A 15,103-nucleotide genomic window follows, 5' to 3' on the forward strand; every position below is an offset into this window, starting at 1 on the left:
AAAATCCTCCCTCCCATCCACTTACAGAGAAAAGAATTGTTTGGTATGTAGCCTTTCAAACCTTTTTCTATGCCAATAGTATACAGGTGTGTTTGTGTCTGTGTATTTTTTATTCCTATACATGTGTAATTTTCTGGGTTGATTTCTGGTGTTTTTCTGGGTGTTTTTCTGCAAGAAAACTAGATTATACCATACATATTACTTTGTAATTTGCTTTTGTAACTTAAAATGTATTGAAATTATTTAACCCAGGCACAACTCAGTTTTACGTCATTCCTTCAAGACAGTTTTCCAGTATATTACTGTACCATAATTCATTCAACTATTTTCTGAATGATGGACATTTAGGGTATTTCTACTTTACAACAGTGCTGAAATAGACATTACTATGGGTTGAATATCTGGTGGTGGAATTGACTCACAGAAATAGGATTGCTGGTAAGTATATGTAGTTTTTATTTTCTAGTCAAATACAATCAAAATACACTTGAAAGATGGCATCTTTTTTTTTCTTTTTCTTGGTTTTTTGTTTTTTTTGATGGAGGGCAATCTGAGATGCTAAAAATGATCAAGTGTTTTTACTTACACCTTTTTTTGATTATCAGCGAAATTGCATATCTTTTCATATGTTTATTCTCCATTTATATTTCTTCCTTTAATTGCTTTACTCACTTCCTATTTCCACTTTCCTACTGGGATGTTTATCTTATTGATTTGGGAGAAGGTCTCCATATTATGGCTATTAAACTTTGTTTTATGCACACTACAAATATTGTCTCCCAGGCTGCCATTTGTCTTTTACCATTGCTTTCAGCATATATTTCTACACAGATATTTTTAATTTTTCTGCAATCAAATCGGTCCATCTTGTACTTTGTCATTTCTGATTTTCATTCCTGATTTGGAAAGGTCTTCTTCACTCAGAATTTTAAAAGAATTATTAAGACTCAAGAAATCATTTTTGCATATAACATGAAAAGGGGTCTAACTTAATTTTGTAATGAATAGCCAATAATACGTAAAAGCTCACTTGAATCCTTATTTTGAAATGCTGTATTCATGATATACTATGTATACTTTGACTCTGCGTGATTGATCAAATCTTGCCATTAACACCCTGTCTTAATTACGTAGCTTCATATTATATTTGCAAAGTCTGTCTTAATTATGTAGCTTCATATTATATTTGCAAAGTCACCTCATTAGTCTGTTTCCACATTTCTTGGTTATCCATAATCATTTACTCTTGCAAGTAAATCTTAGAAGAAACTTTCCAAGTTCTAAAATAAAATTCCATTGGAATTTTTATTGGAATTGTATTAAACCAATAAAGTAAAAGAAAATTGCCATATTTACAATATAGAGTTTTCCCATGTGGAAACATTGTTTCTTTTGTCTCCTATTTATTTCCGAATTTTTTTTTCAGGCCTCCTTTTCCCTCACTCCACCTAGGTTAGATGCTTTTATTCCATATTCTCACAATACTCCAGCCTGGGTCTACTGTAGCACAAATCACAGGGAGATGCAATTGTTTATAAGCTCAGTATTTCTGCATTCTATGGGCTCTTAAGATATGAGAGTCTCTTCATTCCATTGCTATAGACCTACCAGCTAATCAAGTCCTAGTATATAAGTGGTTCAAGTAGTCCGTTCTCCTAGCTTCTAATCTCTCTCCATTTTAGTCCTCCTTCCATATCCTAAAAGAGGTGGAAAATCCTGTTGATTTTACTCAAATTCTGTCAGCTCCTTCCCTGAATCTCTATTACTGCTCCGTTAGTTCAAGCTCCATTTTCCCTCACCTAGAGCAATGTTTCTCTAACTTAAATAATAGACAAAAGAGAAGAAATTATACAAACCTCATTGTCAAATCAAATTTTATGATTTTGCTTAAGACATACAAAATTTGGTGTAAACACCTTACACTTGTACTTCTTATACAAATCTAAAACCAAAACAACTTATACATTAAATACTTTCATAACCAGTAAAATTAAAATAACTGAATTAGCTTAAAGTGACAGTACCGTTTTCCTGAAACTAACCTTCCAATTTTGAATTAAGAGTATAAAGTGTGCTCAGATCTATTTCTATATAATCTGTTTCTGTGTTTTTACTTCTATGACTCTCATAGTCTTTTGAATGTTTCACAAAATAATTTTGATAACTCAGCACTCTGTGTGCTATTTCAGAATAATCAGACTTCATACTTAGCTAAACTATGGCACTATGCAGCTCTCAGATGCCAATTTTAATGAGCTGTCATTTGATAACTCAGTAAAGCTTGTTTTTTCATTTGAAGATGAGGTTAGCATGGGGGAGCTATTGAAATCTGCAATATTTGGATGTATAAAATCAGATGCAAAAAAAATCACATTTGCTTTTGCTTTTATATTAACTGCTCATCAGTGATGCAAGTTGGTACATATAAAAATATGGTTATGCTGTTGATCCTACAGTGAAAGTTCTTTTAAAAAAATATGCCAATACTGCTGGGTGCTGATAACTTAGTTCTCTCATCTCATCTTTTTTAAACTAGCATACTCCATAGGGCTTTGTTTATATAGCGTACCATGCCAAAGAGAAAGCTTATGAACAATTTTTAAAGTACTGATTAGGGATGTTTTTTCTCCTTGCAATAAAGTATAATGTAAGGAGGTCAGCTTTCAGGTTAACTAGCTCTCAGAATAAAGAAGGCTGTACTTAAAATTCACATTATTAAATTACAGTCAAATTTTCTGATTAAATAATGTCTTGGTAAATTTTGTTTTAAAAAAGAAACAGAAGTTTCTGACTTTTTCTCAGGATGGAAAGTTTTTAGGTTCGCCCTTAAACTCATGATTTATTACTCAGAAAGCAAGGCTTTAAAACTGTTGATCTTTTCTTGATTCTTAAGATCAATTTCAAATGCCACCCCTACATGAAATCTCTCTATCAATCAGAGGTGGTAATTCCTTGAACACCTTTGAGCTTGGTTCCTAGATCTATTACTATAGTTAGAGATGAAATTTTTACTTTCTTACATGTCTTTCCCACCCAACCATCTGTGAGGTCTTTGAATGCATCCAGTGCAAGCTTAGAAACTTGCAGATTTCAGAAAATGTTTAATGAATGATGAATAAAAAATAAATGAAGGCACTCCTCCTTTACCAAAAGCACTCAAACAATGCTCTCGTACAGTAATGAACTTAAGTATTTTCCCTCTGTCTCTTTTGCTTCAGTCAACTTCACACAAGTGAAGTTGGTCAAGTTCTGCCTCAGCAGAAGGGCAAACTGATCTTTATGGTGTAAGTTTTCAAAGTTTATGGCCCTTTAGGGTGCAAGGCCCTAAATTTAGGTCCCCAGGTCCCTTTATGGATAAACAGAATTGAAGCCTACTCCATAGGGAATAACTGGGAAAGACTAGTGCAATGTCTCACACATCCTAGACTATATTTTTCTTGGTCCCGAAATTCAATGGGTGTGGCATGAAGCCACCTGAACGAAGCTCATGATGTATCCTCCCTTAAAATTTCCCTAAGTAGATGAGAATACAAACTGTTCTTTAATGTGGGACCCTGGTCCTAGGCTTTCTCTAGCTACTCTTAGGTCCAGATACAAAATGCCCATGGAAAATAGGGTGACCAACCGTCCTGGTTTCCTTGGGACTGAGAGGCTTCCTGGGATGCAGGAATTTCAGTGCTAAAACTGGGACAGTCACAGGCAAACTGGGAAGGGTGATCATCCTAAATTGACAAAACATTAAGAGCCCTCACGCCCATTCCCCTGGTGGAAAGACACATTTAAGCCAATCCAGTGAATAATTCCAGGCTTTACAGATGTTGGGCACACGTATAAAAAGAGTCTGTTAACCACCCCTCCCCTCACCTTCTCTTTCTGGGCTACAGCATTTCTTTAGTTACAGCAATGGATCTTGAATCTCACCACGCAACAGAATCACCTAGAGGGCTTGTTAAAATACAGGCTGCTGAACCCCACCCCTAGCGTTTCTAATTCAGTAGGCCTGGGGTAGGACTCAAAAATCGCATTTCTTGTAAGTTACCAGGTGATGCAGATAATGCTGGTCTGGGGATCTAGCTTTTAGCACCACTGCTCTAAGGTTGGCATATTACTGTCTTCTTCTGAAACTAACATGTAATCAAAAAGAGTCAGCTGAAAGTATGAAGGCATGAATCAACAATATAAAGTACAGACTATCATAAGAATTAGTCTTCATTTCTTAAGCAGTTCTCAGTGGTGAGTACAATTTAAAAACAAAATTTTAATACTTTTAAATATAATATAAAAGTTTTGCAGGGATGTGAGGGCATTCTTTATTACTGGGTTTACTTTAATGACTGTGATTTCTCTGTGGAAAAGTAAGCACACTGTACCACACACTTCTGGTGACATTTGGTTCCTCTTCTGTGTGCTCAAACCTACAGTCGAAATATTCTTTGTATTTAATTTGAACCATAGTTTCACAGGTGTCACTCTCTCTGGCATACTAAACAGGAAAAAAAAGTGCATTTTGATAACACAGTCTGCATTTCTTTCAACCTATAAAAGCTTTTTAATGTAACTGAACATGTTACAAAAATATAAAAGCAATTCCAGAGTGTAAATATGCATTCGATTTTATGCCCATATTCTGCCCATCTCCTGCTGGCCACAGTACACAAATTTTGCCTTAAACTGTGGAAATATGTCCCTTTATCCTCAAAGATAGGTTTCTGACTGCCCTCATTTAGATGTAGTATTTGACCTAGGAGAAACTAAGCTACAGAGCTTTGATGACAGAATTTCAATCTCATACCTGTAAAAGGTTTCCATGGAATTGGATTTGAAATAGAAAAACTTTACCATTTTGATGAATAAAATGAATTACTACATGGTCCAATCTCAGACACCAGTTTTCAATAATAACCATTTTGTTTTTGTCCCCAGCGTTCCGGTGGCGCCCTGGCCATTCCCCTGTGTGCATTCCAGGGGACCGTGTCTCTCCAAGCCCCAACCGGGAAAACCCTGTCTCTTTCTACCTATGAGGTGAGCACAGAAGGACAAAAAATAACCCCAGCCTCTAAGAAAATAGAAGTCTATCGATCCAAAAGTGTTGGCCATGAACCAAACTCAGAAGATTCTCCCTCCACATTTGCGGACACCAGCGTGAAAATACACTTGGAGGTTCTTGAAATTTGTGATAATGAAGAGGCCTTGGACACGGTGTCAATTATTAGCAACATCAGCCAGTCCTCCACACAGGTCAGATCTCCTTCCCTACGCTACTCAAGGAAAGAAAACAGATTTGTTTCGTGTGATTTAGGGGAAACAGCCTCATATTCTCTCTTTTTACCCACAAGTAATCCTGATGGTGATATCAACATCTCCATTCCAGACACTGTTGAAGCACACAGGCAGAACAGTAAAAGGCAGAGCCAAGAGAGGGATGGCTACCAGGAGGAAATCCAGCTGTTAAATAAAGCTTATAGGAAAAGAGAAGAAGAAAGCAAGGATAACTAGTGATCATTTGGCCTAATAAAGGCAAGAATGGCTCTGCAACTTCAAACTACTAAACTAACACCTTTGTTCTGAGGCTATTTGATTTCCTTTTTTATTTGTTGGTTTACATAAGCTTTACAGACTTAATAGTTAATTATTTTTAGTGCAAACAGCTGGAACTAGTGCAAACACTTGAGTGTTTTGATGTGTTACTTATAGATCACACACTGTGGCAATTATAAGATTCTGTTTCTTATCTGATTTCTAAAAACCTTTTCTAAATCAAACCTTGGTCTTGTTTACTAATGTTTTCGCCTATGTTTGTCAACCTCGGAGTAAACAGAAAATTGTATAAGCTCAATGAATATACTGTTCTCATGCATGTGTTTCTACACATAAAGTTGGCCTTTACAGCAAGGGGAAAAATATTTTGGGAATGGAAGAAATGTAGCAAAACTCTGAGTTGTATTTGAAGAGGCTTGCCTAAATGTGGCTAGCAAAGCAAGCTTATTATTACAGTTACGGCTTTAGCTTCACACTGATGTCTAGGAAATATACTCCTGTATAAAATGGCAAATTAGCTTCCAACTTTGAAACATGCATGTCCCTAGTCTGTAAATAGTTGTTCCCTTCATTTCTATAAAATACAAATTGTTTACTGAATTTTTTTTCTTTCTCTCTTAAATATGAGGGTTTTCCTTTCACCTTTTCAGTATGTTGACTGCCCTTGAAACAGATATGTTGTATGTTAGAAGTAGAATTGGAAGTAGCTCTTAAACATATTGGAAAAGTTTGCAGATGTATACTTATCATTTCTAGAATTCTTTTGTTTATTTGAACAGAAACTAGGGGAAAACACTGTAAGATTAAGTTCTGTGAGGTGCACCCAAGTAGACTAAAAAACTTCTGGGCAGAGCAGAGGAAAAATCCTCTAAGTCCAAACAAAAGTATCTGTTTCTAAAGCGGCAGATATGGCAAACCTTCTTCACCACTCTTGAAGCACAGAAAATTTTAGTTCACATATTATTCTAAGTTTAGGTGCTTTTTCATTTCCTTCCCAAAGATATGTGTATCTCAAGCAAAGAAACAATTCAATATACTTTATTAAGTGATTGTGAGGTATACATATCAAGATTAATTTTAAATATGTTACATTGCAAAAATGCAGATATCACCTTGTCAGAATATTAGTAATGTATATTTCAAAAAAAAAAAAAAAATTAGGAAGTGATTTTTCCTCAAATTGCTTTATTCTGATCTTTCTGTAAACATATATTGAATGTATTACCTAAATGTTTATTTTCCAAAGTTATTGAGTTGACATTTTACAGTTTTAAACTTTGTACACTCTCAACTCACATATCTTAGTTATTATTTACAGACTGAGTGAATCATTTTTTAAATGATTTATTCTGGTTTCTATTTCATTATATTGAATCAGAATTCCAAATTACTTGACATGGGCTTTCAGACTGTTTTATCTTCAGATGATTATTTTGCTACCAAGAAGTTATTTTCAAAATAATTATCTCAATGGACTTTCCCTATCTTTCACCTAACTTCTCAATATATCATTATCTAAACTTGGGAAGCAAATGTAATGCCACTAGTCATGTTTGTAAAGAAAGCCTCAAATAATGCATAACATATAAATTCAAATTCAGATGTATTCTCATTACAAATACATTTAACTTAAGATAATACTTTTTATCTCCAAACTTGAGGGTTAATTTAACATAATGACAAATGGCCAGATCAATCTGATGTTATAAATCAACAGCATTAAATGTCTGTTATAAAAGCAAAAGTTGAATTGAATATTCTAATAATGCTTTGTAAAAGATAGGTTTTGATATATTAAATTTAGATGTATAATTTTATAAAAGAGAAAAGTGATTTTGCTGCTTAAAGTATAATTTCTGGCAGCAAGGAAATTAGAAACAGAATCATAATAAAACTGAAGAAAATCATAAAGACAAATCCTTTATAACTGCACAGCACTTTGAGTGGAGAGGAGAAGATGACGACAAACAAGATTTAAAGAATACAAGAATTGGATTGGAAGACAGTAATACCCATTTTCTCTCCTGTGTTCCATTTTCTTTTCACTGGACTTGGGCCTGTGCTGGGGGAATTGAAAAACAAACAAACAAAAAACCTAGGATGTTGTATCCCCATTTAACTGTCCTTGGTTGTTGAATTAACTGTATAATGGATACACGTAAAAGTTCAGACGTATTCATATAATACCAGGATTATTTACCACAAAGCCACAGACTTTGGCATCACATTACTAACCTGTAACACTTCAAACTTCAAGGCAACAGTAGTGGATCTACAAGAAAAATCTACAGGGGGCTATGCCTAAGCATGAACAGCTCCTACCAATCCCTGTTAAGAGAGGGGATGGTTCAGCTACACCGGTATAAAGTCTACTTTCTCTTTAATGTGATTACAGTTGTAAAAATGCATTCTGGTATAGGACATACCCTTATAGATATTTTGTGCTATATTTAAATATCTTACCTTTGCATTGTTATATTGTTCTTATTATTAATAAATGCTCTATTTCATATAGTTTATCTCTTTTCTCTATAAATTGATGTATCTGAAAACAAAAACTATTTACCTAATAAAAATATCACCATCTGGTGGTGGCTCTTATAAACTGAAAAGATATAATCCCTAAGATTTCCCAAAATATAAACACGTATGACATAATCCCAAAGACTTCCAAGAATTATGACTGATAAAGGCAACCATTTTGAAGACAGCGAATATCACAGTGTTACTTAGAATATAATGAAAAAAAAAGGCTTGGTTATGCATTACTTGGAAGCTTTTTCTCAACATAGTTCTGTAGTATTGGATTTCATAAATAGATTTTCTCTTAATTTCTTATACTATTCAGCTACTTTCATTCATGTAGTCATCATAATATTTAATGAATGCCTATTTCATGCTAAAAATAGTTCTAGGTACATAGGATTATAACTGCAAACAAAACCAAAACCAACATATATACTGTGAACGGACTGTGAGCACACAGTCCACGCGAGACTTCCCTCACTTCTGACACCACGTGCAAGTTCAGGGTGTTCCCTAAGCCACTATCAATTTTAATAATTCACTAGAAGAACTCACAGAACTCCTTGAAAGTTGTATACTCACAGTTATGGTATATTACAAGGAAAGGATACGGATCAAAATCAGCCAAGAGAAGCAGCACATACAGCAGAATCCAGAAAAAAGGCCTAAGTGTGGAGCTTCTGTTTTCCTCTCCCCGTGGAGTCAGGAACAGCAGTACTTCCCTAGCATCAATGTGTGACAAAACGCATGGAGTATTGCCAACAAGGAACGAATCTTGGTGTCCAGTCTTTAATGGGGCTTCATCATGGTAGGAGTAGGGTAAGCATGGTTGACTGCTCATAAGAGTGATCTCAGTATCCAGCTCCTCAGAAGGTCAAGCTTATATGGAACGAATAACTCAAAGCCTCCACCCTAAATCATATTGTTACTGTCTGGCTGGTCCAAGGCCTCCAAACAAAGTCACTCCTATCAGGCGTAACATTCCAAGGGTTTAGAGATTACCTCCTCAGAAGGGCAAAGGCCAGCCCTCTCTTTGGATAGGATTAAGTTCTTCACTACACATATGTAATGTATATACATGTATATGTATATGTGTATGTATACATCTCAGGTAATGCTAAGTATTTTGACAGAAAATAGGCACCAGAGATAATAAAAATGAAAGGAAGAAAAATTAGAATAAAGGGATAATGACAGAAGGAGTGCTTTTTCAAATATTTTAGTGAGGAAAGGCTTCACTGATTAAAGTAACATTTCATCGGAGACAGAAGTCCAAGATCAAGGTGTTGACTGATTTGGTTCCTGGTAAGAGCTCTCTTCTTGGCTTGTAGACAGCCTCTGTCCTCACATGGCCTTTCTTCAGAGGGAAGACAGAGCAAGCTCTGGTGTCTTTTCTTTTAAAACATTCAAACAATCCACACTATTTCCTTCTCATTTTTCCCTACCATCTCCAATATGACTACTCAGTCTTTCTTACTGAACAATTCACATACTTGTCATATCAGGCGTGCCCAATGGGTACACTTATTGGAATTATTCATTCCTATAATATTTGCCAGAACTCCCAAAATGTATAATCTCAGTCTGCTCTCTCTGCGTCTTTAACTCATATAACCAACTGCTTTCTAGACATCTCAATTTGTATGTTTTACAGGCACCTCAAACTCTACAAGTGTTAATTATACACATTAACTCAACCCTCCCCCAACCTCCCCAAAATCTTCCTCATCCTATGTTCCTCATATCTCAGGATATGGTACCTTTCCATTAGGTCATCTTTCAAATCTTAAACTTGGGAGCCATCTGACCCTTTCCTCTAATTCTCTACATCCAGTGAATCATTAAATCTTGACAATTATTTTTCCTAGTATCTCAATGCCAGTTCTTCCCATATTCTATCTTGCTCTGTCATCCTATTTTGTCTCCCCTACACCACAGCCTGTTAACTAGTCTCTCTACATCCACTCTTGCCTCCTCCATTCCTTTCTACTCAAAGCAGTCAAAGTAATCACTCCCCTACTTAAAATGTATTATTGTTCTTTCTGTGGCATGTAAGGTCTTTTATGGTCAGGCTCCTTTCTACCCCTTTGGCCTTCACCACTAGTCTCTTAAGTTTCAGTGTGGAATTTTCCCACTCTCCAGCATTTTATCATCTTTCTTCACGCACATCATTCCCTCCACCTGTAATAATCTCTTCCCTCCCCATCAGTTTGGCTAAAGTCTACTTATCTCAGTCACTGCTTACCCTCTCATTCCTTAGAAAGAACTAACTGACTGACTCCAAAATTAAATTCTTTTTGCTGTAATATCTCATGGCTGTTGCGGAGGGGTACTTTTTCCTCTACCCTCCCATATTTAGTTCTTGGAGACTTGCAGACTAAACTGACAAAAACAGATTAGCAAGCGATAAAACAGATATAATCACATATCTATGGGAGTTCACAGAAAAATGTGACTCAAGGCAGTGGTTAGAACTTGGGGCTTATATACCATCTTTTAGGGAAGGGAAGGAGGAGAACGGTATTTATGGGAAAACAAATGACTTTTAGGAAAGATAAATGAGCTCTTATGAGAATTGATGGAAAATATGTTGGTTTTGTTATAATGTCTTTTTACGTGTGGTGCTGATTTGCAGTCTCCAATGACAAAAGTCAATCTTCCCTGGTTCCTCTCCCAAGGAAGGGATTTATGACAATAGAGTTCTGAGTTCTTTTGGGAGGCTCTGTTTTTAGGCAGATAAGAGATTTCAGGAACTCAAATGCCTCTGTTCAAAATAATTTTTCTGCCACAGAGATGCATTCTGGAACCCTTCATATGGCATTTTCCTTCCTTAACTCACAACACACCTTTCTTTAGCCTTTATCTTCTCCTCAAGACTGTAAGCAAATAAAAGCTGATGCCAGTCTTCTCTTGTTCAGTGAGTATTCCCAGCACCTTTAAATCAGTCACATGTGTAAATGAACTAGATTATTCCCTGGTAAACTTGCAAGCCTATGTGGAGCAGCCACTTGATTATACAAGAATAGCCTGTGCTAATCAACAATAGACGTCTTCACATGAACGTAGTAATCTTCAGCTGCTGTTTTATTTAAATTGCCTAAGTGCTCTGCACTGAATTTGGGTACACAGGCTCATCTTATGACTTTGGATAAAGGTGGTAAATGATGATAACCTTTTAAAAGAGGCAGGGACATTTTTATACTTAATTATAGATTTGAAACAGATGCTAGGCCGTTTTCATGACATAACTACTTTAAAAAAAAAGAAAAAAAAAAGGAATTCATTTCATTTTTTTGAGGACTTTAGGAGACAAAGCATTCGATCCACAGGTTCTTTTACTATGCCAGTCGACGTTTACAGGGCCTACTGGGAAGCAAACTCCTGATTTTACCAAGAGAAATAAGAAAGTAAAACCCAAAACCCGTTTCCTCACATGCTGGGCGTTGGGAAAGAAAACCTGTGAGCCTCCTGCTGGCTCTGCCTCCAAAGGTACAAAGGTAAACAATTGAGGGCACATCAAAGATTTCACCTGATCCAACCCGGGGACCTCCAGGACCGACGGCCCGTGACGTCACCGGAAACGACTGCTCGTGACGCTCAACGTCCCTCCCTCCTGCACTGGGCGCCGGAAGCAAAGCGGAAGTGGACGTGCACCCGCTTCCGGGCCCGGTCGCCATTTCCAGAGGTTGCAGGTTCTCACGAGTTTTGGCCTGCTGGGACAATGAGCTATGACTACCAGCAGAACTGGGGCCGCGATAGCGGGCCCCGCAGCTCTGGCGGGGGTTATGGAGGAAGCTATGGAGGGGGCCACGGAGGGAATCGAGGCTCCGGAGGTGGCGGCGGCGGCGGAGGAGGAGGAGGGGGTGGTCGAGGCGGCCGAGGCCGACATCCCGGGCACCTGAAAGGCCGCGAAATCGGCTTGTGGTACGCGAAGAAACAAGGCCAGAAGAACAAGGAAGCGGAGAGGCAGGAGGTAATCTGAGACTCGGTAGTGGAGGGGGATGAAGCGGGACAGGTTTTCTTTTCCATCCTTCGACCCCAAACTTTTTCTTTCCTTTTCGGTTTTTTAACTGGTGTATGTGCTTTGTGAAGTGCAAGTGTTGAAGCTTCCAGTAGTGGATATTATAGCGGTGAACGTTAGCCATGCGCATCTGACCTGAAGCAGTTGGGATTTATGCGAGTGTATACTTTGCTTAAAAGACGTGAGACCTGGGGATAAAACAAATGTTAAATTCAGGGTCCATCCGAAATTAACTTTTTGGGGGTGTCACTGTCATAGTATATCTGGCTACCCTTTCCCTTAGTATAATTAATGTCACTTTAAGTTTTTTGCCTAATGAGCTCTAAAATTACGGCTTTATACATTAGACACTGGTTTGCGCGGAACAAAAACTATCAAGCACGATTTTGAATGTAGATTCTTCAGAAGAGTACTCCAATTTCCACTTAGTATTAAAATAGGCACAAACACAGGTTTTTTGTTTTTACGTTGGGCTATGGAGGTTTCTGCTGATTAGCAGCTCCTCTTTGAGAAGGAAACCTAGGATCCTAGAAGTGGAAGAAATTTCAAGAGATGATTTGGCTTAGTCCCTTGTCTTCAGGTTGGTAATTGTCCATTTGATTTGTATCCTGAAGACTTGTAGTAAAGGAAACATTAAAGTTCCCTGAGTGGCCTGTTCTAATAATTATTATATATGTGATTAAACCGAAGTTTTCTTAATATAAGCTTTATGAAAGCTTTTTACTGACTTTAAAAGCATCTTTCATGTTAGATACAGAGTGTAATTGAATCACCATTTAGGCTTCTGTTTTTAAATCATTCCATTTCTTTTATCCATGTCATTTTTGTTGAATGGGGGAGGCGTTATCTATTTATCTTCACAACTTATATTTCTCTTTAAAAATATATTTCTTCAATAACTAAAAATTAACTTGTTCATTGAGCAAACTTTTTTTTTTTTAAAGGGAGGCACATCTAAGTCATCTTGAAATTGGAAGAATAATTGAGTGATTAGTACAGAGTAACTTCCTAAGAACTCTTTATCAAATTTTATTTACCCCTTTTTTCACACAAGGTTTTATGCATGTTGCTATGGGGGTCTGAAGAAGTATGATATTCAAGGAGCTTACAGTTTAGTTGGGAAAAGTAAGAACTAAACAGACGAAACGTTAAGTAAATCAGGAAAAATTCTTCATTATTATTTCCATCTGAAGCCATCTGAAGTGCAGTGGGTCATTATGAATTAAACTCTTGATTTCCACCACCTCCCCAAACCTTCTCCATTTTAGTAAAAGTCGCTACCATTTATTCACTTGCCAAGGCCAAAATGAGATTTATTTTTGATTCTTCTCTTTCATTTCAGCAAGTCTGTTTTCTCTTCCTTCTTAATATATCTCAAATCTAACCACTTATCTCCACAGCAATTACCATAGATCCAGCCACTGTTTTGTTGTCTGTCCATGGCTCTTAACTGGTCTCCTATTTGTACTCCCCGTTAAGTCTGTCTTTTGTAGAGCCTTATATCATCTCATTCTCTAGCTCACAATTTGAAAGCCAAGTCAGTTCTCAGTGAGTGAGTCTCAGTCTCATACGTTTCAGTGCATCCTAACATGTTTTCCAGGAATCTTGGCAATTTAGCTTCTACATATCAGGTTTCCCTCTATGTACTTACCTTTCTGAGCCTATGTTCCCAAGATGTAATTAAAGCTTTTATAATCATACTTTTATTTTTGCTTTTTTATTATAGTTCTCATATCATTCTCTAAAATGTATCTCTCCATTTTCTCTACTAAATATCATATTTCAGTAATTGGCTCATCCTACCTCTTTCTTTGATCACGTTCAGCCCTTTGTGATTGCTTCCCAGTCAGAATTTCCATAGCTTTTACTTTTTAAGTAATACCTGTGTTTACAAAGTGACTGCATTCTAAGGATGCACGCTTATTCTTTCAACAGGTATTTTTTAGGATCTAATATATTTGAAACAGTATCATAGGCACTGTGTTAATAAGCTAGATATAGTCCCTACCTTACAGGAATTGTGGTGTGTTAGGCACTATAGGGCGGTTAGAATACAATGTTAAAGAATTATAATAAGGAGCATGTGGGCTTATCCCCTAACTCAAATTAGGAAGAGCCTAGAAGATTTCCCAGAAGAGGTAACCCTTAAGCTGAAACTTGAAAGATAGCAAAGTATGTTTGTGATTTGGGGGCTTGGAAAGGGATTTTTAGGCCGAGGCAGCAGCATGTGCCACAACCTAGAGGTCAGGAAGACCATGTTCAAGGAACTGAGAAGGGGGGTAGAGCATGGCTTTTATACTTTTGACTGTTTCCTACAAAAAGGGATATATTTTAATTTGCAACCCAGTGCACACACGTGTGTAAGTGAACAAAAAGTTTCATAAAATAATGTTTAATTACCTGTACATTGCCCTGGGGCTTTTGTTCTTGTTGTTTGTACCTTTCTGCCCTTTTTTTAAATTAATACTGGTCATGATCCTTTAATTTTACAGATTGCAGTATGAAAGCTCCTGGACTAGAAAGTAAGCAGGGCTTTGAAATTCTTTCCCTTAAGAACTCTGGCAAGTCATTAAAGCGTTTCAAGCAAAACATGAAATGATTGGATTTGTGTTTAAATTCACCCTAGGTAGCAGCATAGAGAATGGATTGAAAAAGAGGCAATCCTGGGACCGGGAGACCAGTTAAGTAGCTCTTGCAGTAATTAAGGTGAGAAATGACAGCTTGAATTAGGACATTGCTAGTGGAGATGGAGGGAAGCAGACAGCTTAAAGTGATTTAGGAGGTAGACTCAAAATGATTTTATCTGGAGGGAAGGGGAAGGCAGGTGTGAATGGATGACACTAATGACTATATAAAGAACTGGCTTGATGGAGGAGGACGATGGACTCAGCTTAAGCACACTGAGTGTGATATTATAGGGCATACAAGTGGTGATTTCAAGGAAGTTAAAGGCTGTGTGGACCTGATGCCTAGAGAAATCTAGACTGCAGGTGAACATTTGACAGTTTGTGGGCCTAT

The 15,103-nt window shown here is 37.0% G+C and overlaps 2 protein-coding genes across 3 annotated transcripts in view; both read left to right on the plus strand.

Moving 5' to 3' along the window:
* The window catches only part of GPR149 (G protein-coupled receptor 149), a 79,488-nt gene extending 73,992 nt beyond the window's left edge, over positions 1-5,496 (plus strand). Inside the window, exon 4 of the mRNA XM_061193530.1 lies at positions 4,924-5,496. Coding sequence (XP_061049513.1) covers positions 4,924-5,496 — 573 coding nt within the window. The remainder of the gene's footprint in view (positions 1-4,923) is intronic.
* A 6,228-nt stretch (positions 5,497-11,724) lies between these two features.
* Positions 11,725-15,103, plus strand: part of DHX36 (DEAH-box helicase 36) — a 48,507-nt gene continuing 45,128 nt past the window's right edge. The window contains exon 1 of one of the 2 annotated variants that reach the window (XM_061193531.1): positions 11,725-12,037. In XM_061193531.1, the coding sequence (XP_061049514.1) occupies positions 11,786-12,037 (252 nt within the window). In that variant the 5' untranslated portion in view covers positions 11,725-11,785. Of the gene's footprint in view, positions 12,038-14,709; positions 14,792-15,103 lie in introns of those variants that run through there. The other variant, XM_061193532.1, reaches the window with a different exon arrangement.

This window comes from Eubalaena glacialis, chromosome 6, assembly GCF_028564815.1.
Source record: "Eubalaena glacialis isolate mEubGla1 chromosome 6, mEubGla1.1.hap2.+ XY, whole genome shotgun sequence".
NCBI lineage: Eukaryota > Metazoa > Chordata > Mammalia > Artiodactyla > Balaenidae > Eubalaena > Eubalaena glacialis.